This window comes from Narcine bancroftii, chromosome 9 (genome assembly GCF_036971445.1).
Source record: "Narcine bancroftii isolate sNarBan1 chromosome 9, sNarBan1.hap1, whole genome shotgun sequence".
Lineage (NCBI taxonomy): Eukaryota > Metazoa > Chordata > Chondrichthyes > Torpediniformes > Narcinidae > Narcine > Narcine bancroftii.
In genome coordinates this window covers 36,774,981-36,802,634 of record NC_091477.1, presented here as the reverse complement: position 1 = coordinate 36,802,634, position 27,654 = coordinate 36,774,981, and the positions used below count along the sequence as shown (strand labels likewise).

Genomic DNA, 27,654 nt, shown 5'->3' with positions numbered 1-27,654 from the left:
TTCTAATCCTCTCAACTGTCATTCAGCCGTCCCTTGCTTTGTTCCATTCTTGGCTGTCCACTTGAAGCAAGAGAATGTTTCCTCACTTGTTCCCACACATGTAACTTTGGTGCTCCCGTCCACCATTTTCCACACCCCCCCCACCACCCCCGTTATCCCTGACGATTCTTATTTCTCAATAACGTACCTTCCTTCAGTCACGTTTTCAGAGGAGACAGGAACTGTATTGTGACAACACTTGGATCTACCTATTTGCTTCTCTCCAATTGCTTGCGTATTCTAAATGTTCTAATGGTTTATTCAACAGTTAACACTAAATCTGGTAACATTTCTGCCAAATAAATATTGTAAGGAGACCCCATCACAAAATCTCTTGCCTGGCCAGCAAGTCTGTCTCTCTTGGCAACTGAACAACCTCTATTCTAACGTGAAATGTTAACTACATGATGTGCCTTCTTGAAGACAGTTTAAAGTTATGCAATACTACATTTACAAAATGGAACCTGTACCTTTATCTTTAAACTGTCTTCAAGAAGGCACATCCAAGTAGTTAAGTCAAGTACTTGAATTCACCTGTACAATGTTATTGGACCACCCTTCCCTCTGCTCATGTACTGCTGAAGTTTCAGCTCAGTATTTTTGGCCATCTTCTTTTTATTTTCACCTTCTATTAATTTAACGTCATCCGAAACTCTGTTGCCCATATCCTAGTTTGTCCCAATCCTGTACTCCCATCAACAGAATCACACCAAATGCCTTGGATAGTGTATCTGTGCTTTCACAACCTGCTTGGCCTCTCCCCTCATTGATTTAATATCCTTCAGCCCTTTAATCCTCAAGCACGTTTCCTATTTTATTTGCTCCACTATTGGCAGATTACATTCATTAATGATAATTTTTAGCTCTGAAGCTCTCATTGAACCTTTGTATTCCCTTATTAATTTTGTCTCTTTAAGGCAGTCCTGAAAATGTGCCATGTTTTTTTAAAAATTGACTCCATGATGGTTCATTGGGTTTGCACCTATTTCGAATATAGACCAGATGCAACGAATATGCCTTGTGCTGTGGAGTAAAGGAAATTAAGACATCTGGGACAGAGAACGGTTAAGGGTGTACAGAGTGAGTTGGATGTCCGATTGATATCCGAGAGAGGGTTGTTTTGGACTTGAAGAATATTCATTCAGACATTGGAGACCCATCAGAGAAATAAATGGGATGTATAGGAAATAAAGGCCTATTTGCACATGTATGGAATTTGGCTGGGCAGAGATCAGTGGTGGAGGTGAGAAGTTGGGAGACCTGGAAAATTGAGAGCCAGGCATTATCGAGGATTTGGGAGTTTGGAATAAGAGGATTGGTAATTGGAGAGCTAGGGAATGGGGCCAGCACTGTCCAAAAATTTAGACAGCCTAATATGGAATGACCAGAGAGAGAAGTGGGAGTGGGATGAAATGGTGGGGATTGTTTTCACTGGAGAAAGATCATCTGCAGGATGAATTTGAAATGTGAACCTTCCGGTGGTGATATTCTGGGGTAAAACAACTATCAAAACGTTATTGTCCCATGAGTGACTGATGATTGTCACTCAGAGCAATGTTTGAGCTTATTAACATTCATTTCCCCCCCCCTCCCCCGCTCTTAATATCTGTAAATGAACTATTACAGGAATTGAGTCATTTGATGCATATCTATTGTGGGGAAATTTCAAAGGGATATAAAGATAATTCACTTCCTTAAATTACATTAACTCCTTTGAGATATATTCCTCTATTCCCCTTTTTAAGGGTACTATAAATTACTACTTGGAGCTTTTACACGAGAGCCCTCTGTGGCTGTGAAAAGTATAGTACAGATCCTAGTTTTTATTTGCGTTAAATGTTGTCTTAAATAAATGTACAGTTTTGCAACAAGGAATTGAAATGTCTGACAAGTAAAAGGGCAATTAGTCCATATGACAAGACTGAGTGTGATGTTGTGATGCGGTTGGGAAGTTGTAATTACTATGCAGGTTCTGACTTGCATTTTATGTATATGATAATATGTACACAGAACTTAACTCCCATAGCAGCTGCTCAATAAAGTTTGTAAACTGGGCAGTAGACTCTATTCTCTCATTTGAATCAAGTGTGAGAGGCAAAGATCATTCTGTGAACATTAACTTAATTAGCAGCTAAGGAAATATTCTTTATTAGAGATATCTATTAGAATGTAGAGAAAAAGCACAATATGTCATTTACAGTGAATAAATGGTATATGGGAAGAAGATAAACTGGAACTACAAGCTCTTGTTATGAGCCCAGAGGACCCGAAAACCCAGCAGCAATAGAAAATCACCAAGACAAATGGTTACTTAAACAAAAGTTGCTTTTAATTTTCTTTAAACATAAAAACAGGATCAAGCTTTAACTTATTACTATTAACTTAACCTAACTTTAACCCCCTTCTAATTCTAAGCACATGTGTATGTAATGTATATATCTTCAGGAAAGTTCTTTGCTTTAATAGTGAAGTCATTCACCAGGCTCTCGTGCTTAAAGTTAAATGGTTACTGCTCAGGAAGGTTCTTGATGTTTTCAGAGAGATATTTGTTGCTCATTAGACACACACAAACTGATTTCCTTGGATCATCCACTTCAGTGTCTTTCCGAAGAAACTCTTCTTCCAGGTCACTACAGAGTTCCTCTTGTTTGCCTTATTTCAGGAGAAACACTTTAGCCAGGCATTTCCTCGTAAGGATTACAAGGGTTTTGAACAGGCTGAACTCAGAACTCACAACCTGTTTTCAATTTTCTCTCTCCAAGAGAAATCCTGTTTCGTTTTCTTTCCTCTCTCTCTGCTTGTGGGGAAAAAAACAGAACTCCTTGCAGGGCTCCAAACCCAATCCTTGAAAGATCTTTATAAGCATTTGAAATTTGAATTTTTTTCCCAAAGCTGTTCCATTGTCTCTGCAAAGCTACTGGTACCTGAATGTCTAGCTTCAGCCAAAGCTCTTGCATTTTAAATGAGATGTGAAATGTAAGTATCTTTGTGAAGTGACTACACTAAACCCCACAATCTATCTCTTTTTAAAGACATATTTATATATAATATAACCTGTAATACTCTTAATGACTAGATAATTAGCAAGAAGAAAAGTCCAGGTTGGTGAATGTGCAAGCATGAAGTTCATGACTTGGTACAGACCAGAGAGTGAGTTAGTAGTTGTAATTAAACACAATCTGCAAGAAGAACTCAATGGGTCAGGCAGCATCACAGGGAGAAAAAGGAAGTTTGATATTTTGGGCTGAAGAGTTTGTAGTTGTATTGTATGTGGAAATGTGCAGTAAAACATTGCACAGGGAACCATGTTTTGTGTGGAGACTAGAGGGCAGGGGGTTTGTTTTCATTTGCATGTGGCCTCCTGCTATTAGGTGTTGAATTTTTCTGGTCTTTAATATTGATTCCATGTGTGGTAAACCACTGTATGTATCTGTTTGTGCACACCCATTGGCTGACTGCCTGTGACTCCTCCCACAGGCTCCAGAATGTTCCACAGCCCCCTTCCCAGTGTAGACCAGTCAAGCAACATGAATTTGATTTTGTTCTAAAGCTAATAAAAGCCTATCAGTTTGTTCAACTTCAATCTTTTGGAGGTATTGATGGTGCATCAATTTTATTAGCCTCAGTTTTATTATGGAGCAGATCCCGAAGGCAGGGAAGCTGGATATTGACCCTCAATCACCTGAGGAATCTACTAACTTTGAACTCTGGCTAAGCTGTTTCGAGGAATTCCTGAAGACGCCTTCAGCCTCTGTAAGGTCAGAAACTGAAAAATTACAGGTAATGCTCTCCCAAGCTGGCACCCTGGTGATCAGGAATGCCACGTCGTATCAGGAGGCCATGGACATTCGAAAGGGCCAGTACCTATGCAAGATTAACAAAGTCTACGCCAGGCATCTCCTGGTGACCCAAAAGCAGTGACCTGGGGAGTCAAACACAGAGTTCCTCTGGGCCCTGCAAACCCTCAGAAGGGCCTGTGAATGTAAGGCCCTGATGGTTGCAGAATAGACAGAGGACCTGATGAAGGATGTCTAGATTGCAGGGATCAGGACGATCTACATCCACCAAAGATTAATGGAGTGAGAGGAGTTCAGTCTGTAGAGAGCCATTGAGCTGGTAGGTACACTGGACGTGGACCTCCAGAATATAGAGGCCTACTCAACTGACAATGCAGCTGCCTCAGGATTGCCCTGTGCCGTCATCTTGGGATGCGCTGCCACCCCCTTGCCCTGCTAATGATCAGACCACAGTACCTCGCGAACACATTTGATCACCACCACCGGGTGCAGTCAGCACCCTAAACATGGCTGCTGTACTCCGGGAGCACCTAAAGTGCTATTTCTGAGGGCTGGGTAAGCACCCGAGGAAATGTTACCCAGTGACAGACCCAGTCTGTTTCAGCTGCGGGAAGTAGGGACACTATGCTCAGGTGTGTAGATCTAAACCCTTCCCAGCAGCACCATATGTGGATCATGGGGGCTCGCCATCCTGGATGCCACCATTGCTGGGAACTAACAGAGGCATGTGCAAGTCGGGGGTACCATATTGGGCGCCATCTTCGGGATTCAGTGGGGTCTTCCATATTGGACACCACCATCTTCTGAATGGGTACATGACCTCTCCGCTGAAGTGACAAACAACGATCCGACACTGGCCTCCATCACACTTGCCCAGGACAGCCCACATCAGCTTGCCAAGTCAATAATGGACATTCAGGTAATTAGCCATGTGCCTATTTGATAGTGGGAACACGGAGAGCTTCATTCATCCTGTCATGGAGTAGCGCTACTCCTTCGTGGTATGGCCAGCAAACCAAAAGGTCTCCTTGGCCTCAAGGTCACATATGAGAGATGTCCGTGGCTACTGCATAGTGACTCCGACGTTGCGGGATACAGACTATAAAGACTTTAAACTTTTGGTGATGCCGCAGTTCTACGCTGCAGTGTTACTGGGACCTGATTTTCAATGTCACCTTAAAAGTGAGATGATGGAGTTTGATGGGCCCCATCCACCCCTCACTGACTGTAACCAGCAGTTCTCAAATCACCCACTGCACTCCACCCACCCTTCAGCACCCACCATTCAGCACCACCCCTTCGCATCCAGCCAGTAGCCCAGTCGCTCATCGTAATTGGTCTGCAGACCCTCCATGCTCAAAATCACCCCTCCACCATTGTTCACCACTCTCACCCCCAACTGTAAACCCATCGGCACCAAAAGTAGGAGATACACTGCCGGGGACAGGGCCTTTATTCGGGCGGAGGTGCAGCAGTTACTTAATGAGGGGATCATTTTGCACTAGTCTTTGTAGAGCGCAAGTAGTGGTATTGAGGAATGGGGAGAACAGATGGTCATTGACTACATTCAAACCATTAATAGGTACACACAATTGGATATGTACCCCCTTCCCCGTATATCAGATATAGTGAACCAAATCGCACTGTATCGGGTCTTTTCTTCCATCAACTTGAGATCAGCATATCATCAGCCCCCTATCCACCTAGAGGACGGCCAATATACTGGGTTTGAGGTGTATGACTGCCTCTTCCACTTTCTGTGGGTCCACTTTTGCGTCACCAATGGAATTTCAGTCTTCCAGCAGGACACAAACCACATAGTAGATCAGTACGAGCTGCAGGCCATATGCCCGTATCTCAACAAAGTCACCAACTTTGGCCATGACCTGCAGAACCATGACGCCAACCTTCAAAAATACCTTGAAATTCCAAAGCTCCTCAATCTTGCATACAATAAGCCAAGTGCATACTTCACACAATCCTTCTTGCAGACCTTGGCTGTGTTATTGAGAATGAAGTCATTGATCCATACCCTGACTGCATGCGATCACTCCTGGAACTTCCCCATCCCCACGGCCTTAAGGCCCTAAAAAGGTGCCTGGGCTCTTACTATGACCAGTGGGTCCCTAACCATTCAGACAAGGCCCACCCCTCGTCAAATCCACCTCTTTCTCTCTGATGCCAGAGGTCTATGCAGCCTCCAGCTACATAAAGCCAGATATTGCCAAGGCCACAATGCACATGGTGGATGAATCCATCCCATTCCAGGTGGAAAGCAATGTGTCAGACTTTGCTCTGGCTCTTACCCTTAACCAGGTGGGCAGTCCCATTGCTTTCTTTTCCCGTAGCCTCCAGGGCTCCAAAATTCGGCACTTCTCTGTCGAGAAGGAGGCCCAAACCATTGTCGAGGCAGTGCGGCACTGGAGACGTTACCTGGCTGGTAAACGATTCACCCTGCTAACTGACCCATTGGTCAGTTGCGTTCATGTTCAATAATCAGCAGCGAGGGTAAAATCAAGAATGACAAGATATTGAGGTGGAGAAGCGAACTGTCCACCTATAATTATGATATCCTGTATTGGCCCAAGAAACTTGATGTACCTTCTGATGCCCTATCTCATGGGACCTGTGCCAGCGCACAGATTGACCATTTACAATTCCTTCACAATGATCTCTGCCACCCTGGAGTTACCAATTTCTTCCATTAACGTGAGGATCCATAAGTTAGACCCTCTGGTCGAAAGTGTCCACCGCCTCTATGCCAACCCCCAATACATCTAAGTGGTGTACCCTGATGGGCATGAAGTCACTGTCTCTGTTTGGGATTGGGCACCCTCAGGGGCCCTGGAGACTTTCAGTGATCACACTTCCCCTCTTCACCCACAATGCACCAGGGCCATTGAACATTACCTCACCCCCAAACCGAGGACATGCCAGACACATCGCCTGCATACCCACAGCCCAAATTACAGTGATGACTGAGAAAAATCAGACCACCTGATAGACTTCATTTGTAACTGTATCATTCCCACTTCAACCCACCAGACTCTTTATTTAAAAAAAATATATATATCGGGGGTAAATGTGGTAAACCACTGTATGTATATATTGTCTGTTCAGGCACACCTATTGGCTAACTGTGCCTGTGGCTCCTCCCTCAGGCTCCAGAATGTTCTACAGCTGCCTTCCCAGTGCAGAACAGTCGAGCTGTATGGATGTGCTTTTGTTCTAAAGCTAGTAAAAGCCGATCAGTTTGTTCAAATTCAGTCTTCTGAAATTATGGATGGTGCATCATCCATAAGTTGGTGTGTGCATAATTTTGAGAGTGATACATGATTTTTGTAGTCTTTGGCAGCTTTAAGGATTCCCTTCTGTGAGCGCTGCTTTCCAAGTTGTGATGCTCATTGTTTCAGTACTGTGCTTGTGGGGCAGTGTTATGGGCAACAGTTTTAAATTTGCCCGTGTTATGGGCAACAGTTTTAAATTTGCCCGTGTTATGGGCAACAGTTTTAAATTTGCCCGTGTTATGGGCAACAGTTTTAAATTTGCCCATGTTATGGGCAACAGTTTTAAATTTGCCCGTGTTATGGGCAACAGTTTTAAATTTGCCCGTGTTATGGGCAACAGTTTTAAATTTGCCCGTGTTATGGGCAACAGTTTTAAATTTGCCCGTGTTATGGGCAACAGTTTTAAATTTGCCCGTGTTATGGGCAACAGTTTTAAATTTGCACCTGTTATGGGCAACATTTTAAATTTGCACCTGTTATGGGCAACAGGTTTAAATTTGCCTGTGTTATGGGCAACAGGTTTAAATTTGCCTGTGTTATGGGCAACAGGTTTAAATTTGCACCTGTTATGGGCAACGTTTTAAATTTGCCCGTGCTATGGGCAACGTTTTAAATTTGCCCGTGCTATGGGCAACGTTTTAAATTTGCCCGTGCTATGGGCAACGTTTTAAATTTGCCCGTGCTATGGGCAACGTTTTAAATTTGCCCGTGCTGTGGGCAACGTTTTAAATTTGCCCGTGCTGTGGGCAACGTTTTAAATTTGCCCGTGCTGTGGGCAACGTTTTAAATTTGCCCGTGCTGTGGGCAACGTTTTAAATTTGCCCGTGCTGTGGGCAACGTTTTAAATTTGCCCGTGCTGTGGGCAACGTTTTAAATTTGCCCGTGCTGTGGGCAACGTTTTAAATTTGCCCGTGCTGTGGGCAACGTTTTAAATTTGCATGGTGTGATGAAATCACTTTGCCGAAATCGCAGAAAGAAAATTAACTTTGGATTTTGGAGGTAATTCTTTCAGGCAGGATCCTAATACTTTACCAAGACAAAGCTACAGTTTTTGTTAGTAAGAGGCATCCATTATGAAAAGTGCATGTTTTCTCTTTCACTCTTGAATTACAATAATTTCTTCAGTGTGCAAGTGCATAATGAAAGGCATCTGGTGTTCTCTTAATCTTGGTCTATTAGCATATGATAAGAATTGAAACCCAGTGAACACAAGAACTGAAAGGTGAAAAGGAAATTGCATTTTGACCTCTTTGAATAAATGAGAAATACAAAGTCTATTTAAAGTAACATCATAAATGTTAAATTGAAGTTACCAATTAAATTAAATGACCTGTCTCAATACTTTTACAATGAGAGATGATGGGAATTGAGTAGGGACATTTTGTTGGTTCTTTTCAGAATATAGGAATGACTTACAATAATTTTCGGTTTATTGCAGCATGTATCAAATGAAGTCAATGTAACAACCATGATTTTACCTCTAGATGTGGCTGCACCTTTTTTTAATCTGTGCAGGATCCTGTTCAGAGTCCAGTTTTGAAAAGTTTGTAGAGTAGTTCCCAAATTACCATATTTTCACATGGTATCATTGACATATACAGAATATTGAGGGAACATTATATTGAATCGTTAGCTAATCATCCTTGCACATATCTCTGCATTGCTCTTTGTGTTGCTATATAGTTCAACCTACAAAGATGACGCAGGTTAATCAACATAATTTATTGCGAGTCAACAATATTTAAATAACAGTAGTGACTGGTACGACAGATTTGTTACATCTCAGACCAATAGAAATTCACCAAATATTTTTACAATATTCTATCTATTAATCTTACTAATAATATAACACCCAATTAACTTATCTAAATGTAACCCCCAACTATGTGCAAACAAACGCGTACGTGGAATATCTAAACCCTTACAGCTTTGCACTGACTTTTTGGAATGGTGCCCAAGTCCTATGTTAGAATGCACACTCTTTAACTACTGCACAGAAGTAATCACGAAGGAGAGACTGGGAGCCCGGACTGCTGAAAACTCATGAATCCTTGTTGAGTTGCTTGCTGAGAAATATCCTTACAGACGAACAGTTGTCACAACTTCTCTTTTCCTTGGGTAGGGTAAACAAAATGTGTGACTTCTACTATTTACCCTACAACCCCAGCATGGGTCAGTTAAAGTAACCTTTCTTTTGGTCACTGTGTGGTTCAAGAAGTTCCCTGACAGGGAGAATCAAACAAATTGTCCATCACCACACAGAGCCACTCCAGCACAGTGTTCCTTTGGATGGTTGCTGCTCGCCAAGTGCTGATCCTTTTAAAATGGGTTCTGATCACAAAGTGTGCTGTTCCTTTAAGTGTTGATCACATGACTCTCCACCTGTGTCCCTGGAAAAAGCCACACATTTTCTCTCTTCTCTCCTAAGTATCAACTTTAGGCACAGTCCGTACATGATTGTTGCCCCTCCCACAATAAATATCCAGGACTTTCCATCTCCACTAACTATTCAATAGTTGAAGGCAACAATGTTCAGTTATTTTCAAAATTTAGCACCACAAGATTACATGGTATGTGGGCTGAAAACCAGAGAATTCAAGCAAAACCAGACTTGTAGAAGGAGTTTGTAGAATAGTTACTGATATGGGATTGAGAGCTAGAAAATGTATAATGTTTCATTCAGGGGTGCTGTTTTTTTAAGTGCAAGCAAGATACTAGTCACGGATATGTAAGGAGACCAGTCATGGTGTTAGCCAGTGTCTTTAACCTACAGCTCAATCACCTTCTGGTTACTATTGTTAAACCTGTACACCAGAAAAATCTTTGAAGGCACTGGGTTAAAATATTCCTTCAGAAATCTTGCATCTGTCTCATAATCAACCTCATCATGTTTTGTGACATCAGTAAATTTTATGTCAACATTTCATTAAAGTCTTACTCTTAGCCAAACATGAAAAGGCCAATATTTAACTCTGCAGTACCCTTACCGTGGACTTTGATAATATCTTTCTTTCTTTCTTCCAAATAGCTCCTCTCTTTCAATATATGGAACAAATGGCTAAGATCTCACAAACATCTCCAGCTGACCACTATGTCCACCACCTGGCAGTCTGTGGTGTGCTGTAATGCGAACAAAACAAGCACAAACTGTTAGCTCAAAACTTGCACACAAGGTTCAGTATCCCTTCTGGCTCCAAGTGCTCTGCTCTTGGTCAAGGGCTGGTGTGAGCCTTTTTTATGGTGTCGGTGATTGGCAGGGAGTAGGTGGAGCCATTCTCCCAGGTACAATGGGTTACCCTCTGCAGTAGGCAGTTCAGGAGTGCAGAGAGGCATAGGCAGTCACAGACAGTCCAGTGGCCTGACAACTGTATTTTGAGTACCACTGTTTCTGTCCTTCCACAGTCGACCACTGATCTTCAATTACCTCAAACAGCAACATTCCAAACTATTTGCCAGCAAGAATTCCACTCTCATTTTTTTGTATTGCTGTTTTGAATAGACAAATAATGAAGATGAAGCTTTCAACCAAATTCTCTTTATTGAAGTTGGTCAACTGTCATCAACTATCATATGCATATGTACATCATGTACATACACACGTGTTTGTATATGTACGCTTTAAGGACCTCTGCAAGCTTGGCATGAAAGCCTTAAAAATCAACAGATGCTGCAAAAATACAGCAGACGACCACAACAAATGGTGGGGTACTCTTTATCAACATCTAGAGTGAGGCAAAAGCGTGATCTTGAGTCAGTTTGAGGAGCAGAGAGCATAGTGGACAACAATTCAATGATGCCCTTTATTGCAGCAACCGTGGCAGAGCCGACTGTTCCATGATCAGATTCCATAGCCACAGTTGACACTGCTAAACAAACCAGCGTCTATCAGAGGCTTTAATACCCATGGTCGATCATGACCAACAGAGTCTCACACTCTTCCACTGGAGGAGAAATCATTGAACCACTGTTGCACCTTAAAACTTTGAAAACTGCTTTCCCCAGCCATGTTGAGAGGAATGTGAATTTCCACTGCAGCATCCCAACATTGACCAATTCTTCTTTTCCATTGGGACCAAAGCCAATAGCTAATGGGCCTGACATCATGGATGCATACTAATATAGGTGTTCATCCTTTTGGAAATGATGGGCTCTTAGCTCTGCAGAAGTTTGGGATTGAATTCTTATTCTTGTACCTTGGATGCAAGGTCTCTTCCACTCAGGCACCATCAACCATTTCTCTACATCTGGCACCATCAAAGTCCTCAATTGCAGCAGAACTGGTATGCAAATCCACTTACCTGAGAGGTGGCACATTCATTACCCTCAACCTTAACTTGGTTGCAGATTGCCTCTCTCACAAATGCATACTGCCTTTTGACTATCCACTATTTTAATGTGAGCTGATGCCTTTGTGTGAAATAAAGGTCCATTGAGTCTTTGTCTTCAGCAGCTTCCTGTTCTTGCACCTCTGCTGCACTGGGTTGAAATTCCTGGGTGGCTGAAAGGAGAAAGAGACTAAGTTGGAATTGTGAGTGGAGAAGCTGAAAGCTAACTGTTTACGCACCAACAGATTATATAAATCAGAAGTAATTGTCGGATTAAGGGAGGAGCATGACATGCAAAGTGATTGTTTGACAACCCAATCATGAGACACGGCAGCAGAATTAGCCCTATCAGTTCATTGAGTCAGCTCTGTCATTTGAATCATTGCTGTGTAATTTTTCCTCTCTACCCCATTCTCCTGGCTTTTCTCCACAACCGATGACATCCTTGCCACACAAGAATCTATCAACTGTAAGGTAAAAACATCATGAGATGGGACCGGAGAAGGAGTCACCCAGTACTAAGGAGTAACAGAATGCAGATGTGACCTTGTACACTCAAGATAAGCTTGGCACTAACAAGAATGATGTGCAGCAGACGAACAGAGAAGGGTAGCAACAGTTTATTCATTGGACATTGTAATGGTATGATAATTTACTAAGTACGTATCCTGAGGTATAAAAAAAACACCACTTGTTGATAACGGCAGAATGCGCCTTCTCCAACTAACACTGTTAGTTGCAAGTGTTACAATCCGGTAATAAAGAACAAAGAACCTTGATTTCGACTCAGTCTGGTGTCTGACTCACTCATTCATGAACAAAGCAGACCTAACACAACCTCCGCTTTAAATGTACCTAATGACGGTCGCCACAGCCTTCTCTGGCACCAAAAACTCTTAGCAGGCAGCCCTCCAAAGGTATGGACACAGCCCATGACGTTACTGGCAAAACTCTCCCTACCATCAAGAAAATTTACATGGAACGCTGCCATCTTGGAGCACCAGCAATCATCATCAGGTTGTTCTCTGTTCTCGCTGCTGCTATCAGGAAGGAGGTATAGATGCCACAAAACTCGAACCACCAGGTTCAGGAACAGCTGGTACTCCTCCATCATCAGACTCAACAACAGACTCAGTCAGAGACTCATTTAAAGACTTTGCCCATTATATATTACTTTTTTCGGTTTTTCACAATCCATTTGGTTACTTTTCTTTGTTTATATTTATCTCGTGTGTGATGTTTTTTTCTTGAATACAGTTTGCAGTTGCATACAAGTAGAAATTCTGTGTGGTCTGCAGGTAAAAGAATCTGAGTTGTTCATGATTTCATGCCTGTGCTCTGACAATGAATGTGAACTTTCATCCTATTTCCTCAGATTCAAGAAACTCTTCTTGTCTCTGTTCTAAAGAGATGTCCCTTTATTTAGTGCCCTCTGGTTTTAGACTCTCCCACTATTGGAGTCTACCTCTACCTTTTCAATACAGCTGCTGACCATAACTTTGGTTATACTTGCTCCATTAATGACAAACAAAGCATTGTTTGTGCATTTAAGGTTGTGCACTGTCCCTGCTGCTGTTGGTCATCTGTTGCTGCATCTAATTGCATCTCACCCTGCCTTGACAGAAGCATGCACAAGATCCAGTGGTACACTGCAATGCAATGTGGGACAACATGTGACTACATACATATTGTGGGTGTAATGCTTGCAGTAGTGCAAAATGTCTGAGTGTGGGCCAAATTTAAACATGATAGGCTTGCATTGTTAGTGATAAAGATTGGTGGGTGAGGGATGGGCAGGTCCCTGGGGCATTACTAAAGATTGGGTGAATTGTTGGGATGTGCATCTGAAGATCTATTCTCAGGCCCCAATCATTTATGCAATGTAATTGAATGAGTTGCAAGAATGCAACCAGATGCCCAGAGATTGATTGTCATGGCCTTCTGTCATGATATTTTTGAGTTTGGGGATCGGGCAACCCCTCCAGACAATGGATGATTTGTATCTCTTCACATCTTGCACTAATCCAGCATGACCAATTTTTTTATTTTCTCATGTTTTTAATTTCAAAAACAAACCTAATAATTTAAAAACAAACCACACAAAACAAATGCATGGCTCTTTGAATACATAGTATAATTTAGTCTATATATTTGGTCTTATTGGATCCAAACATTTGTAATGCCAGCACATTTTAGTGTACAGAGTATTATTACCATGTGTGGCTCCTTGCAGTGATACACCCTCCTATTGTTTGAGGATGTTCTACACCAGATCAGTGTCTGGCAGCTGAAGGGCCCAAGACTGGTCCTCTTCCAAATTGACTTGTATTATCTGCAGTGGGCTTCAGTACATCTGTCAATATACACTACAACGTGGAATGTATTAGTTGTGAGCATTCACTTATGGACCTCCTGTGTCCTGCTGCATTGAAAACCAACAGGTTTCAGCAAACTCGAGTGACTCATTCACTGAGTTGATGATTTCTCAGCATCATTTGATGTCCCTTGGAATGTATGTGTCCCCATGAGCAGGCTGTTGATTGTAAAGCATCTTGTGTCCTCTAGATTTTCTTTGCAAATACTGGGCACAGTCCACAAAGATTCAGCAGGCCATCTCCTCATTGCAGTCATCCTGAGGAAAGCTTGAGATTCCAATCATGCAGGAAGGATCTGACCAGGAACAGCTCCTCTCACTGCCAGCCAAGCGAGCTTTTAGTGCACAAATTTGTGAGTTCTGGCAATGATAGCCTGGGCAGTCTGCTCAGGGAACCATCTCACAATCCATTGCATCTTTGCCCCACACTGTCTGCAGGATATTTGATGTTGACTGATGGACATGTTCTTGGGAAGAACTTTTCCATTAAGAATAGGTGATGTAACATCTTCAGCTGACTACCTGGCAGCACCTGCCTCAGACGCATTGCTCCTTTAAGCAGCACAAACTGGCTTCGTTTTTTTAGGACATTGGCCTTCTGCTGAGCCACTCATCGCCACAATTAGTACTGACTGTGCAGCACTCGTGTAAATTAGCAGGCAGTACAACAAAACAGGTTGCTGACATTGGAGTCGACCAACACAACCCAATGCACTTCTCGATTTCCCCATTCCTATTCTCAGAAGTATTCTTTTTAGCACAAAATCAACAATGAAGAAAAATGCAAGCTAATAATACATTGCCAACAATTTATCCTTTCAAAGAAAGATTCTTTCTCACTTGACCTCAATGCATGATAGAAGGCTGTGCCATGAAAATTTTAGTGAAGGTATGTATAAGATAATGAGATTTGGCAGCCCTATAAGCTTTTGGTAAGTTCAATGCAGTTACTGTGCAGCTCTAATCCCTATCGTGCAATAAGCTGGTGTTTATTTAGTTTCCAGTAGTTACAAGCTGCCTTCACCATTGTAAAGCTCAGAAATGAGTTGGTTCAGTTGCATTGCTTTGCTTACATGTGGAGTGTTTTGGTGGTTGCAATCATGACTTTAAAAGAATAAAGATGGGGAGTGCAACAAAAGTAACTTTCACTGTGATATCAATCCATTGAGGCTGCCCTGGGCCTGGGCCCTAAACTTGAGCAATGTCAGCAGGAACCAGTGTCGAGTGAACCTGTGAGCAAGATGAGATGGTATTGTTTGCTAGCAATAATTGACTAGTTTGCTTGGGTTTGATCCTGCTCCACATTGGTGTGTGTTTCTGATTATTATATCAACTATTTTGTTGTCATTCTATTTGAACATTGACTAATGTAGGTTATTGTTTTTATAATTTTAACCTTGGTTCTGCAGTTGTCTTGGTTTAGGTCTTGTTTGGAGATGCATAAATTGGGATCAATTCAGAATAAGTGACCTCAAAATGCTAGATCACTCAGTTTGGCCATGTTTACTTTATTGGAAGGGAGAGGTATTATAAATGCTAGAACCAGGTACTCCTATCCAGATTAAGCATTTCCACTTATTACGAGCTCCTTTTTCATTTAGTGTGAGTACCACTTTAAGGGCTAGTACCAGTTGCAACCATTCACAGCTGTGGAGAGACTGAGTGACAACATCTAGTACAGACTATTCCCAAAGTTAATACTCTGGAGGAAAAGAAAGAATATTTGTTCCTTTATCCAGGGACGCAGGTGGTGAGAGAGTCATGTGAATAGAGCGCTGAAGTAAACAACACTCATTATTGACCACCAGCCATCTCCTGGAACACTGAGGTGGAGTGACTTTGTGTGAAATGGACAATTCAGCTGAATCTCCCTGTCAGAGGAATTAGTGAACCACACTGTGACTAAAGTAAAGGTCACTTTGATTAACCTGTACCTGGGTTTTGGAGGCAGGAGAATTGCTGCATCGGATCATGGCCAAAATAACAGTCATTTCAACTGATCAGTACCTGGGTTTTGGAAGCATTGTGGAAATCACCCTTCTTTTTCCCTACACAAAGGGAGTTGTGACAATCTTTCATCCGAAAGGATATTTCTCAGCAAGCAACTCGACAAGGATTTGTGAGTTTTCAGCAGTGCGGTAACTCAGTCTTTTCCACCTCCTTCGTGATTACTTCTGGGCATCAGTGTAAGAGTCTGCATTTTGACACAGGATTTGTAAGACTTAATTTTGGAATGACTTTCCAGAATTGTACCTATTCTGTAATGATTTGTTCTCTCTCTGTTGTGTTATATTATAGTTATTAATAAATATATTGTTTTTTTTAAAAAAAACATTGCTTTGGTGAATTCCCATTGCTGCAGGTCTGCAACGTAACACACTGACAGGGAAGGATTTATGATATTTTTTAAGCCATTAAGTTTCATTTTATTTTTAAACTGAGATTGTGAGAAAATACCTGAACTACCTTCCTTTCCCATTTCCTTTAACATAAGAAGGTAGAAATGGATTTCTTGTTGGGAAGGTGCTTCACCATTGGCCATTTTAAATTCATTTATTTATCATCTGATTGTACAAGTACAACCCAATGAACCAGCATTCTCCACTTCTTGGTGCAAAACACTGCAAATGCACAACACACGTACAGACAAACGATACATATGCACAGTACGTATATACAAATATTAAAATAAATAAATATTATTGTTCAATAAACAGTGGTCACGGAGTGTTTATATGAGCAGTTCAGCAGTCTTACTACCCATGGGAAGAAGCTGTATCTCAGTCTGGTGGTTCTAGGTCTTGTACTTCTGTATCTCTTTCCCATGGTAGTAGCTGGTAGATGTGGGGTGGTAAGGGTCCTCACTGCTTTTGCTAGCCCTCTTTAGACAATGATCCCGGTAAATCATGATGATTTGGGCGGGGAGGGGGGTGGTCCCAAGTGGTCCTCTCTCCTTCTGATCTGAAGCTTCACAGCAACCTTACCACACATCTTTTGGAAAGGAAATGATGATATAGGAATATATGCCCAAATCAGGAAGCTAGAGAGGTCTTCTGAGCACTTTCGTCACATTGCTTGTGTCTCATCATCTGGTACTTGTGTCATTTTTAAAACCCCCCCCCCCCTCAGTTTGCAGCATAACCACCGTACGGATAGTTTATTTGTTCCACTGAAAGAGCTTGATGCACCATTGAGAAAATTGACTTCTTCGACCCATTAAAGCTTTCTTGAAAAATCTTCTCCAACACCTGTCCATATAGGTGCTGTGGAATTGGTACAACTTGCACTCTACCGCAAGAATACAAAATTAAATTTTAAATTTAGACACACAGCATGGTAACAGGCCATTTTGGCCCACATGTCCATGCCACCCAATTTGGACCTCATTAACCTAAACCCCCGGTACATTTTGAACAGTGGGATGAAACCAGAGCCCCTTGAGAAAACCCATGCAGACACTGGGAGAACATACAAACTCCTTACAGACAGCATGGGATTTGAATCCCATTCTGGTCCTGACCGCTGACTCTGTAAAGGTGCTGTGCTAACTGCTATGCCAACCCTGCTGCCCAAACTTGGAACTGTTATATGAGTAACTTCTAATATTTCATGCAAATTCTGGGTTTTTGTCCTTGTGCAATATCACCTTACACTCCCTCGGCTCCAATATTTTCCTTTCTCTATTTTTCTTGAAAACATTGTCAGCAGTAATGTTTTCAGGTTATTATCCATGTTTAATCTAGATCTCATTAAAAAGCCACTTATTACATATGCTCGTGAATCAATTTGATCTCTTCGAATGTCAACAGTGCAACAGCCTGTCAAAAGGTGTGCAATCATTTGAATACCATGCTAGTTTTCTCTGTCATTTTGTTCTCTTCTTGCTTTTTTTTGTGGGGGAGGGGGTGGGGTGGGGGTGGGGTGGGGGAGCGGGGTTTCAGGCCATTTATCCTTCTCAACTTTTTGGGTGCTGGCAATATCCTCTTGTCTATTATCTTGCCAAATCAGTCTTTATTAACTTCTAGAGAACCCCTCCCATATCCACTCATGAGGTATGTCTGTGCTCATTTGGAAATAAAGCATTCAGCATGTTGAGTTTTTCCATCTTCTAAACTGGTATGAATACTCATATATAATGTTAACATGTGAAATAATCGAGCAAGAATGATCTTGATATTGTATCCTACAATTGCAAACTAGAGCAAGCATCCATGGATTATTTTGTTTTCTCCAAGCAAATGTTTTAATTGTACTGTATTTTATCCTCGCATATCTTGTTGAAATTTCTGAGAAACTTGTATTCAAGAAACGGGGAAATATCTTTGACACTAACACAGTAGTTTCCTTCTGCTGAACTTTACTGGGTTTCACAGCTATCTTCACCTATCCTGTACCTGTGACTTATGTCTTGAGAAATGCTCAGAAATAATAAACAATCGATGACAACTGTTCGCAGGCTGGAAACATTCATGGATCTAGTCATCGTCAGTCGGACAAGTGCAGGCTTTGTTCATTCTTGCCACACTACTGTGAGCATCTCTTCCAGGAAAAAGAGCTCTTTTAAAAAAAAAAATTATGCTTGCATAGGATGAGGCCATTGAGGGCAAAATGTGAAATTGTATGTCAACATGACTGTGTTCAGGAGGATGAAGAAAATTGAATTTGAAATTCTTTAATATAGTTACCTGGGCTTGAATTCCATCTTCAAGTTTCTTAATAATGTAAATGTAATGTAAAAGATTGGTAAGTTACTATATATGAAGTCCTGGAGCAAAGCTCGCACACTCGATTCGTGTTCTGACAGCTCTGTGGCCAATTTCTTCAGTAGAATGCCAGATACTGTTTCTGTAGTAAATACTTTAGTTTAATTCTAATCATTTCTTTCTTTACAGAGAAAGAATCGCCATTTGTATCTCTTAACTCTTCAGGTTACTGGTCTGATCTGCAGAGCCTGTCTGTTGAAAGAGACGGAGGATCTGCACATGGAAAGAAGATGGCAGTTGGTAAGAGTAGACAGAAATACTCTGTGCAATTAACATTTAAGTGATTGCTTGGTATAGCTCCAGCCGCTGAACATCATAAATATAAAATTTATTGAAGAACTTTGTCATTAATTTGACTGCTGAAGCAAGGGCTTGGACCATTTAGTGTAATTATGATTCCAAACACCTGTTATCATTGAGATTAAAAAACATTTGTCCCAGTTATCACAATGAAAGTGTATCTCTAGGGGGAAAGGTCACAAGTGATAAATTCACAGTATAACAGAAAGTGAAATCAGGTATTGGTAATGGAGGACAATACCAAACTTTGTCCATTTGCACACATGGCTAAAGGTAAAATTCTAGCCAGAAATTCTCTTCCTGCTGGGTTTAAATTACTGTTTATGGAAATTTGTAATCTTGTTCCTTCACTGTAAACTTCTGTTAATTATTTTAATTATTTATTCCTGCACTTAGAACTTGTAAATAATATGCTGGCTCATTAAATGTTATAATTGAAGCTTGTATCTTTGAAGATTAGCTGTGCCTTGAAACTGAAAGAGATTATAGAAATGCAACTGTTGCAGAATGATTGCAGATATTAGTGGCCACATTGAGATCACCATTTCGTTAATGGGAGCTCCATTCATTCCTGGCTCTTCCTGAGAGATATAAACAGACATTTGTTTGGTTTCCTATTTATCATCTGCTCTACTCGGATTGAAAGTGAAAGGGACTAAGCCAGTGATTCTCAACCTTTTGTATTCTTCTCACATACCCTTAATAACTACAGAGCACCTTGATCTGATCTACCTTGATACAAGTAAACACAGAAAAGAGTTTTGTTTCACCAAAAAAAATTCCTCAACACTCTGTTGGGCTGGACACCTAAATCTTGGTTCCATTTTTCTATACCTTGGGCAACGAGAATCCTTGGGCAAACAAGATGAGTAAAGTCAATTTGAAAATGGTGTGATATTGGGGAAAAAAAACTTGAAAGAAATTGCCAAGTTAATATGCTTTATTTTGTCAACTAATCTATTCAGAAGATTGTGAAGGCTATCTACTGCAAGGAAGCATTTTGTTCAGTTCTCAGTGTTGATAATGGAAGAAAAAGCCAATTAAAACCGCAGTAGCCATCAAATAACTGTGTCACCTTAAATGTTCTATTTATAGCAGTAACTATTTGTGGTGCATATATAATATAGAAAGTAATGTATTCAACAAATTAATTAATATTAATATTTATAGGTAAATGGGAGCATCGGTCTGAATCTCAGTCACTGGACCAGGACGTAGAATGTGGAGAACATTCACTAGGATCCTCTGCAAAACGGGAATTTCCTAAAGGTACCATAAACCATGCACTGAATATATTTATACAACACAGCTCAATGTGTTTCACAGACTCACTGTTTCTCCATTTATTATTATTATTATTATAAATGTGGTATGCAACCAAATCTTTTTCAGGAGCGCAGCAGTCAAAGAGGAGGAGACGCTGTGAGGTTAATGGCAGAGAAAGGCTCTCATGATTATATAGATGTTCCTTTGGTGACAAAGATGAGATAGGAAACATTCATGTGCCCAGCTCTCCATAAAGGAGGCCTTCACACTACATTAATAGCACTGAAGCAATTATTGGAGACCAAACTTCCAAAATCAGATATTCAGATACCTGATTATGCTTTTTGGGCATGGATAAAAAATAATGGGAGTCAGCTTCTCAGCTACCTCAATGAAATGCATGCATCATGTGGTTAAGTATTTTAGGATTATATGCATGCCTTTCTCATTACATTGTTCCTTTCATATTGTTGACATCCATACCTTAAAAAAAGTAATTTTTCCAGCTGACTCTTTAGAAGCCAGATCATCACTTTTAATTCCCAATACAGGTTTCAAGCACTAGCCACTTATTCTGTTCTTCTCCTTTGCCACTGTCTGAAGCAGAACTAATCTGTTGGCAACTTTTGATTTTGACCTGAAGGTGAACATATGATCATACTGATCTCATTATTTTTCCTTTGGTAGCATATTATGACCTCTTTCTTTCTTCAGCTCATTTACATTTGATTCAGGCTGCAGTTACTTTTATTTTTCTGGTTCACTACATTCTTGAACTACCTCTTGCATTATTATTATTTGTAAAGTTGAGGTCATTCCAAGTTCTGCTACCCATGTTGAAGAAATAATTGGAGAGATACATGGATAAGATGGGTTAGTGAGATGTAGGCAGGAGTGACATTTTGGGCGGCGTGGGCAGGTTGGGTCACAGGGTTCGTTTCGACGCTGTGTGTCTCTGTCTCTTCTTCTTTGGCTTGGCTTCGCGGACGAAGATTTATGGAGGGGGTAAATATTGTTAGGTCTGCTTTGTTCATGAATGAGTGAGTCAAACACCAGACTGAGTCGAAATCAAGGTTCTTTGTTCTTTATTGCCGGATTGTAACACTTGCAACTAACAGTGTTAGTTGGAGAAGGCGCATTCTGCCGTTATCAGCAAGTGGTGTTTTTTATATACCTTAGGATACGTACTTAGTAAATTATCATACCATGACATTGTCCAATGAATAAACTGTTGCTGTCCCTCTCTGCTAGCTTCCTGCACATCAATTTGTCATCCCCACTCTTATCTTGAGAGTACAAGGTCACAACTGCATCTTGTTACGGCCCAGCACTGGGAGACTCCCTCTACATTCCCAGCTCATGATGTTTTTACCTAACAATATCCACGTCAGCTGCAGGCTCGTTTGTGGCTGACAAGTCCGATGCGGGACAGGCAGACACGGTTGCAGCGGATGCAGGGGAAAATTGGTTGGTTGGGGTTGGGTGTTGGGTTTTTCCTCCTTTGCCTTTTGTCAGTGTAAACTGACCCTAAATCCTGTTCAACTCTGCACTATGTGGGATTCTAATTGAGCAATGTTTTGGTTTAAGAATTCAATTCCTGTTTTTAGATCCCTCTGAGGGCCTCACCATTTCTCACCTCAGTAATCTTGTCTAATTCTTCCGAAAGTAATTTGCATTCTTCCAACTCTGGCTCCAGATCGTCCCCTAATCCCTTAAATGCTGTAATTTTCATCACCTCTGCTCATAGCTTTTCTTTTAACCTGCTCAAAACGTGTGTCTTCTTAACTAAGCAATTGCTTCAATGTCTTATTATTGTGTGAGACATGCAAAAGTTAAAAGTATGATGCGTATCCAGACAAAATGTCTTTGATCTGCAGTTTTAGTCATATTTTGCTCACTGCAAATGCTGCTTGTTTTGTTGACATTTCCAGCATTCTTTCTTGTGATTTTCAGATTTGTACTATTTTGTGATGTCAAATTTAATTTGATGACTGAATAGCTTTGCTATTTTAATGGTGCATTTTGCCATCGCTTACAAAATTTTTTACTGAAAAATGCCCTGGAATCCTTGGATAAAATGAAAGGCATGATAAATTATGAATATTTTGTGGTACAACTGCACAAAAAATGTTTTGAAGCATAAAAATCAAGTATTACTGTTGGTTCAATAAGCGAAAGAGTAATTGTATTGCACAACTACTCGGAATTGTTAGTATGAAATTGGAAATGCAGCAGACAAGACCCAAATTATTCCACACGCTATGACTTTCTTTCTGCACATCAGATTACACATAGAGTGCTCAACTCCTATACCAGCTTCTTCTTTAAAGTCTGGTGAGCAGTTCTCTCAGTTGTGTTTGCAATGACTAATGGAAGTGAAGATCCTCTTGCTTGAAGACCACTTAGTAATCTATTTCCTCCTCTGCTCCCACATCCTTTAGCTTTACAAGGTAAATTCAGTGTGCTATTTCTGACTCCATCTGAAAGGTGCTTTGTTGATCATCTGATTGGAAAATTCCAAACGAGTATCTTAAAATGAAGATCTAGTCATCTCCAGTCATTACTCTGATGGAGAGCAGGCTTGGACATGATGGGCTGAATGGCTTGCTTCAGTGGTGTCATCACTTTATGATTTGATTGGCCCACAGTGCAGAATACTTTCTAACCAAAAGTTGGATTTTATTGTTTTTCCCTTAAATTCGAACCTGCTTGTTCAATTATGAAAACATAATGTGACCAAGCATGTGTAAAGTGAAACATACTATTAATTAGTTGATGGAAATTCATTCAACAACTTGTAGTCTCTGATTTCCTCCCTTCTTTCAATAAGTTCTTGCATCACCTCTTAATGTGGATAGGTTTCATTCTTTTTCAATATTTTAATGGCATTGAAATTCCACATTGAGAAAAATATAGAGCACATAAGGATGCATGTTAAAAGTAAAAAAAATACATTATACTTAAATCATATAATTTCATCCAAGGTACTCCGTATTCTCAATCAAACAAATTATATTATAGTAACATTATAGATAGGTTTCGTTCTTAACAGCCTGGGATTTGCAGACAGTGGACTGACTTACCATGATTTCCTGTGGACCAATGGACCACAGCTGGCTTAGTTGCTTGTAATGATCTCGGTGTGCCCTTCTTCACAATTATTGAATCACGAGAAAGGGTGAGGGAGAATGAGTTCTCCAATCAACTTCAAATAGAACTTTGACCACTGGCTGAACCACATGTCTTGATTGTCAAATTTTCAAAATATTGGCATTATGACAGATTATGTTTTGTGTTGTATGTAGGTATGATTTTGGAAGATAGTGTGGCAGGTTTTTTTTTTAGTGCAGGTCACATGCAAATACTTCAGAACGGATCTCATTTAAAATAATGGAGCTCTGCTCAAGCCAGACAATGCGGCTCCTGGGGGTCTGCAAAAACTTTGGGCAGTGCCCAAGAGACTTCACCAATGGATTGTTGTTTTGAAAATCAACAGATGAAAGCGATCAGAGGAGTAGATTGGAGCCACAGGCTGTTTGGAGTGCAGTTTGCTGTTCTAAAATGGTCGTGTGGTTTTGCAAGTAGAGAGAGTCAAACAGGCTTTTTGTCAGAGAGAGATCAGTTCAGCAGTAATAGCTGGGAATGGAACAGGACAAACTGGAAAGCTTGTGGGAAAAAAAAAAATCCCACTTTGAAGACGAGTTGTGAGTGCTTAGTTCAGCCAGATTAATGCCGTTGTGGTCCATACAAGAGGAGGGGACTGGCTGCCTAATGTTTTACTTGAAATAAGAGAAACAAAAAGGAACTCTGTGGTGACCTGAAAGAAAAAGGTTATCATCTGGAAAACCCTGATGGGGAAAGTTTCTTTGGCAAGACACTGATGTGGCTGATTAAAAGGAATCAGTTTGTGTCCAGGAACAATAAATATCTCTCTGAAAACAGGCAAGAACCATCCTGAACGGTAACCATTTACCTTTCAAGCACCAAAGCCTGATGAACTTTATAAATGTTAAGTTCTCTGCACAGTTTATGAATTGCCTGCAACCAGTGAACTTGGAGGAATGAGAAGTGAGATTGGACTGTGAATCAAAGAACTTTCTAAACTTGCGCCCACAGATTACACACACATGCGCCTAGAATTAGAAGTGGGTTAAGTTCGGTTAGTTAATAATAATAAGTTAAAGTTTGATCCTGTTTTCATGTTTAAAGATAATTAAAAGCAACTTTTGTTTAAGTAACCATTTGTCTTGGTGAATAACTATTGCTGCTGGGGGTTTGGAGTCCTCTGGGCTCATAACAGCATTCCTAAAGAATTAGACTATAAAAATATTTTTTAAAATTAAAAATATAACCTCCTCTGTTCTTCCAAGCCATTCGCTTCCATTGAAATCAATGGAGAAGCATTTTCACTGCTGCTATTCACTTTGTGTAAGTGTTGTTCATGCTGTTTTCCTATTTAATTCATTCCCCCAATGTAGGCTGTACCTTCAACAGCTATTGCTTCACACACCGACATTTATCAGGAGCCCTTAATTAAAAATTAAGCTTATTCCTGAATCATTAGTGCAGTCAGTTTAGCCAAACCAACAGCAGCTGATCAGAAACTTTGAGACTTCCAAATGTGTGGAGAAGGTCAGCAGTTCCAGGAGTAAGTGTTAAAATATTCCTGCAAATTCTGGGGCATTTGTATGACAAATTCTCTTCAGCATATCTGTCTGAGAATTCTTCACCATCAAAATGCAGCATTGACTCTTCCAGTGTATCTGGAATAGTAAAATACAGTTGAACCAAAATTTGAGTTCTAATTGGTCAGAAACATGTACAAATATGTGAGAAAGAGTTGTGGTATTTTTTTTGGTTAATTGAAAAACCTGGTTCAGAAAAAAAAAAGGTTGTATTACAAAGAGGAACTAAGACATGTGAGAGAAAGCCATATTGCACTGAATTGATTTTTATATTTTTCCAGACGTGACATTATCCTACAGAGTTGTCAGACAAAAAACTGGAGTTGTTGATCATGAGCTTCAAGAGGCCACAAGAAGGAGATTGTGCATTCTGGAAAGTGAAACCAAAGACGTTGGGATACTTTTCAATGTAAGACATATAATGCAAATGTTGCTGAAATAAGAAGAATATTTTACAGCCATATTAAAATTCAACAGTGGTGTTGGAGAGATGGAAAATAGTAGGGAGTCATATCATCACAGGAAGGAAAAGCTTGTCGCGGCAGCTACTCTGCTCCTGCAATAACACACACAACCAGACGGGTTGAGCTCAGTGAGCAGACTAGTTTATTGCAGGCTGCTGGGCTGCATTTATACTCCCAGCCCGGACCTGGCAGAGGGCACTGACGTCACCCGGGCGTCACGTGGTACCCTAGCGTACCCGAGGCCTGTGCTGGGAGGTAGGGAAAACCCCTGATGGCGCCATTTTGGCCGGCTGCCCCGCCGCGTGGCTTACAAGTGGGGCCGGTTCGCCTGCCTGGTGGTGAGCTGCCACAAGCTGTCATTTTGCCATGAGAGCAGGTTATTGTTAATATTTTGCATATATATTGCCCATGAAGCAGAACAATGGACATAACATTAAACTATCTGTTAACATGTTTTTTTTTGACATCAACTAAAATGGGGAGAACAAAATCAAAATGAGCTTCCTTTGGTGAATTTTGTGACAAAGAAGCTGAAATTTGTGTAATATCCAGCCCATGAGCCCGTTTTCCTCTCTGCCCCCCTGACCCCCCCCCCACCATTTCCCAATGAACCTATAGCCCTCGATACATTTTGAAGGGTGGAGAAAACCAGAGTGCCCAGGGGAATCCCACGCAGACAGGGGGAGAACGTACAAACTTCTTACAGTCAGTGCTGTATTCGAACCCAGGTCACTGGCACTGTACTAGCATTGCACTAACCGTTACACTAACCATGTCATTCTCTGTTAAAGTGCCTCACTGTGACCAGAACATCTATCCTTGCTACATCTCATTTACATCTTCCCCTTTTCCAAGATTCCTAAGTTTTATGAATTAGCTACTAGACCCATGTTTACCTTCATTAAGTTGTTTGAATCTCCCTTAAGAAAAACTCAGCTTGTTACTAATCCTCACCCAGCACAGTTTTGGCTAGTGCAGTACCCATGTTCTGGCAACCCCTCTTTCCACCCCTCCTTGAACCAAAAGGTCCTCTTGCCACGTGAAGGACCCAGCACCTGATTTCTCCATTCCTTTCAACGGGCCTCTTAAATATTCTCCTGCCAGCATTAGAGGGCTGTTCTTCCAACACACAAACACACACTGAAATCTACTTTCTGAACCTTTTTCTTTTCATTTAAAGCTTCACTTATCAAATTTGTTGTCGCCTCCTGCTTTCTCATCCTCTGATTCAGGATTTGTTTTTATTTTCCACATTTTGAATATTTTTTTTATTTTCAGGGCCTAAAGCGCAAGTTGTCAGAATAGTGGTATTACAGCTATGCTTTAAAATAAGTAAAAATAATTTATATAAAGGCAACACCATTTTTAAAAATGAAGGTTGCAATGTTACAGTCACCAGTGTTCAGGAATAAACATCGACTTGCTGCAGAGCAGATACTCATGGCTCAGTAACCTTGTGTAATATAATATTTATTTATTGGGGAATCTGTGCACTGCTTATCACTCGTCCCTGGCATGCAGTGTGTTGGTGGGAAAGAAGTGACGAGGACGTGATATGAATAGGGAAATCAAAGGAATTTTGGAGAAACATCTCATTGTTTTAAGACAATCCATGATGTCTGAGCTGAATGAGAAGCCGTGAAATAATTGTCTTTCAATCACTATCTGCTGTGTACAACTCTCAGGGTGTTTTACTGTACAATTACTGCATTATCTCAGGAAGCAATACAGAACAGCTGAGCTTTTATTGAAAAAAATATCCCCTAATCTCTCCTAGTTTGCAATTCCACTTTGATGTTTTGAATTTTGCAGGAATTGTCATCACGGCTGGTTTCAATTCATGCAGAAAAGGACCTCTTTGTTCTCACCTTCAAGACTGTTGAGGAAATGTGGAAATTTACAACTTATCTTTCCCTAGGTATGGTGGCTTATTATTCCAGAAAGGAAAAAAAAATAACAGTTATTTGTCAATGCATTCAGTGGAATCCAAAGGGAAGAGAATTGGTGAAATAGTAGGGCGACGGAGGAGGGTTGTGAAAGGAGAAAAAAAAACCAGACATTTACTTTATGCAAGGTGCCGTCATGTGTTACAATTCAATGTCTTTTGTTACATCTGTACCAGTAAGATGTTGATGAATAAAGCTTGAACAAGCTTCCAGAGGCTTGTAATGTCAGATTCACTCACACTTCCTGGCACTGCCACAAAAATGGCCGCTTCTGTGACTTGGTTTGTGCCAGTGTTACAAATATGTTGTTATTGAGGTATACATAAAGTAATTTAATGCATCACCAACAGTAATATCAAATCATCATTTGTGGGATTCAAAATCCTCATTCCAAAGTACGGCTCCTGC

The 27,654-nt window shown here is 40.8% G+C and overlaps 1 protein-coding gene across 4 annotated transcripts in view; it reads left to right on the top strand.

Moving 5' to 3' along the window:
- The window catches only part of LOC138743430 (SH3 domain and tetratricopeptide repeat-containing protein 2-like), an 86,445-nt gene that overhangs the window by 16,597 nt on the left and 42,194 nt on the right, over positions 1-27,654 (top strand). For all 4 annotated transcript variants that reach the window (XM_069898817.1, XM_069898816.1, XM_069898818.1 and 1 more), the window contains 4 exons: positions 18,715-18,825; positions 20,056-20,154; positions 25,118-25,245; positions 27,113-27,218. In XM_069898817.1, coding sequence (XP_069754918.1) covers positions 18,715-18,825; positions 20,056-20,154; positions 25,118-25,245; positions 27,113-27,218 — 444 coding nt within the window. The remainder of the gene's footprint in view (positions 1-18,714; positions 18,826-20,055; positions 20,155-25,117; positions 25,246-27,112; positions 27,219-27,654) is intronic.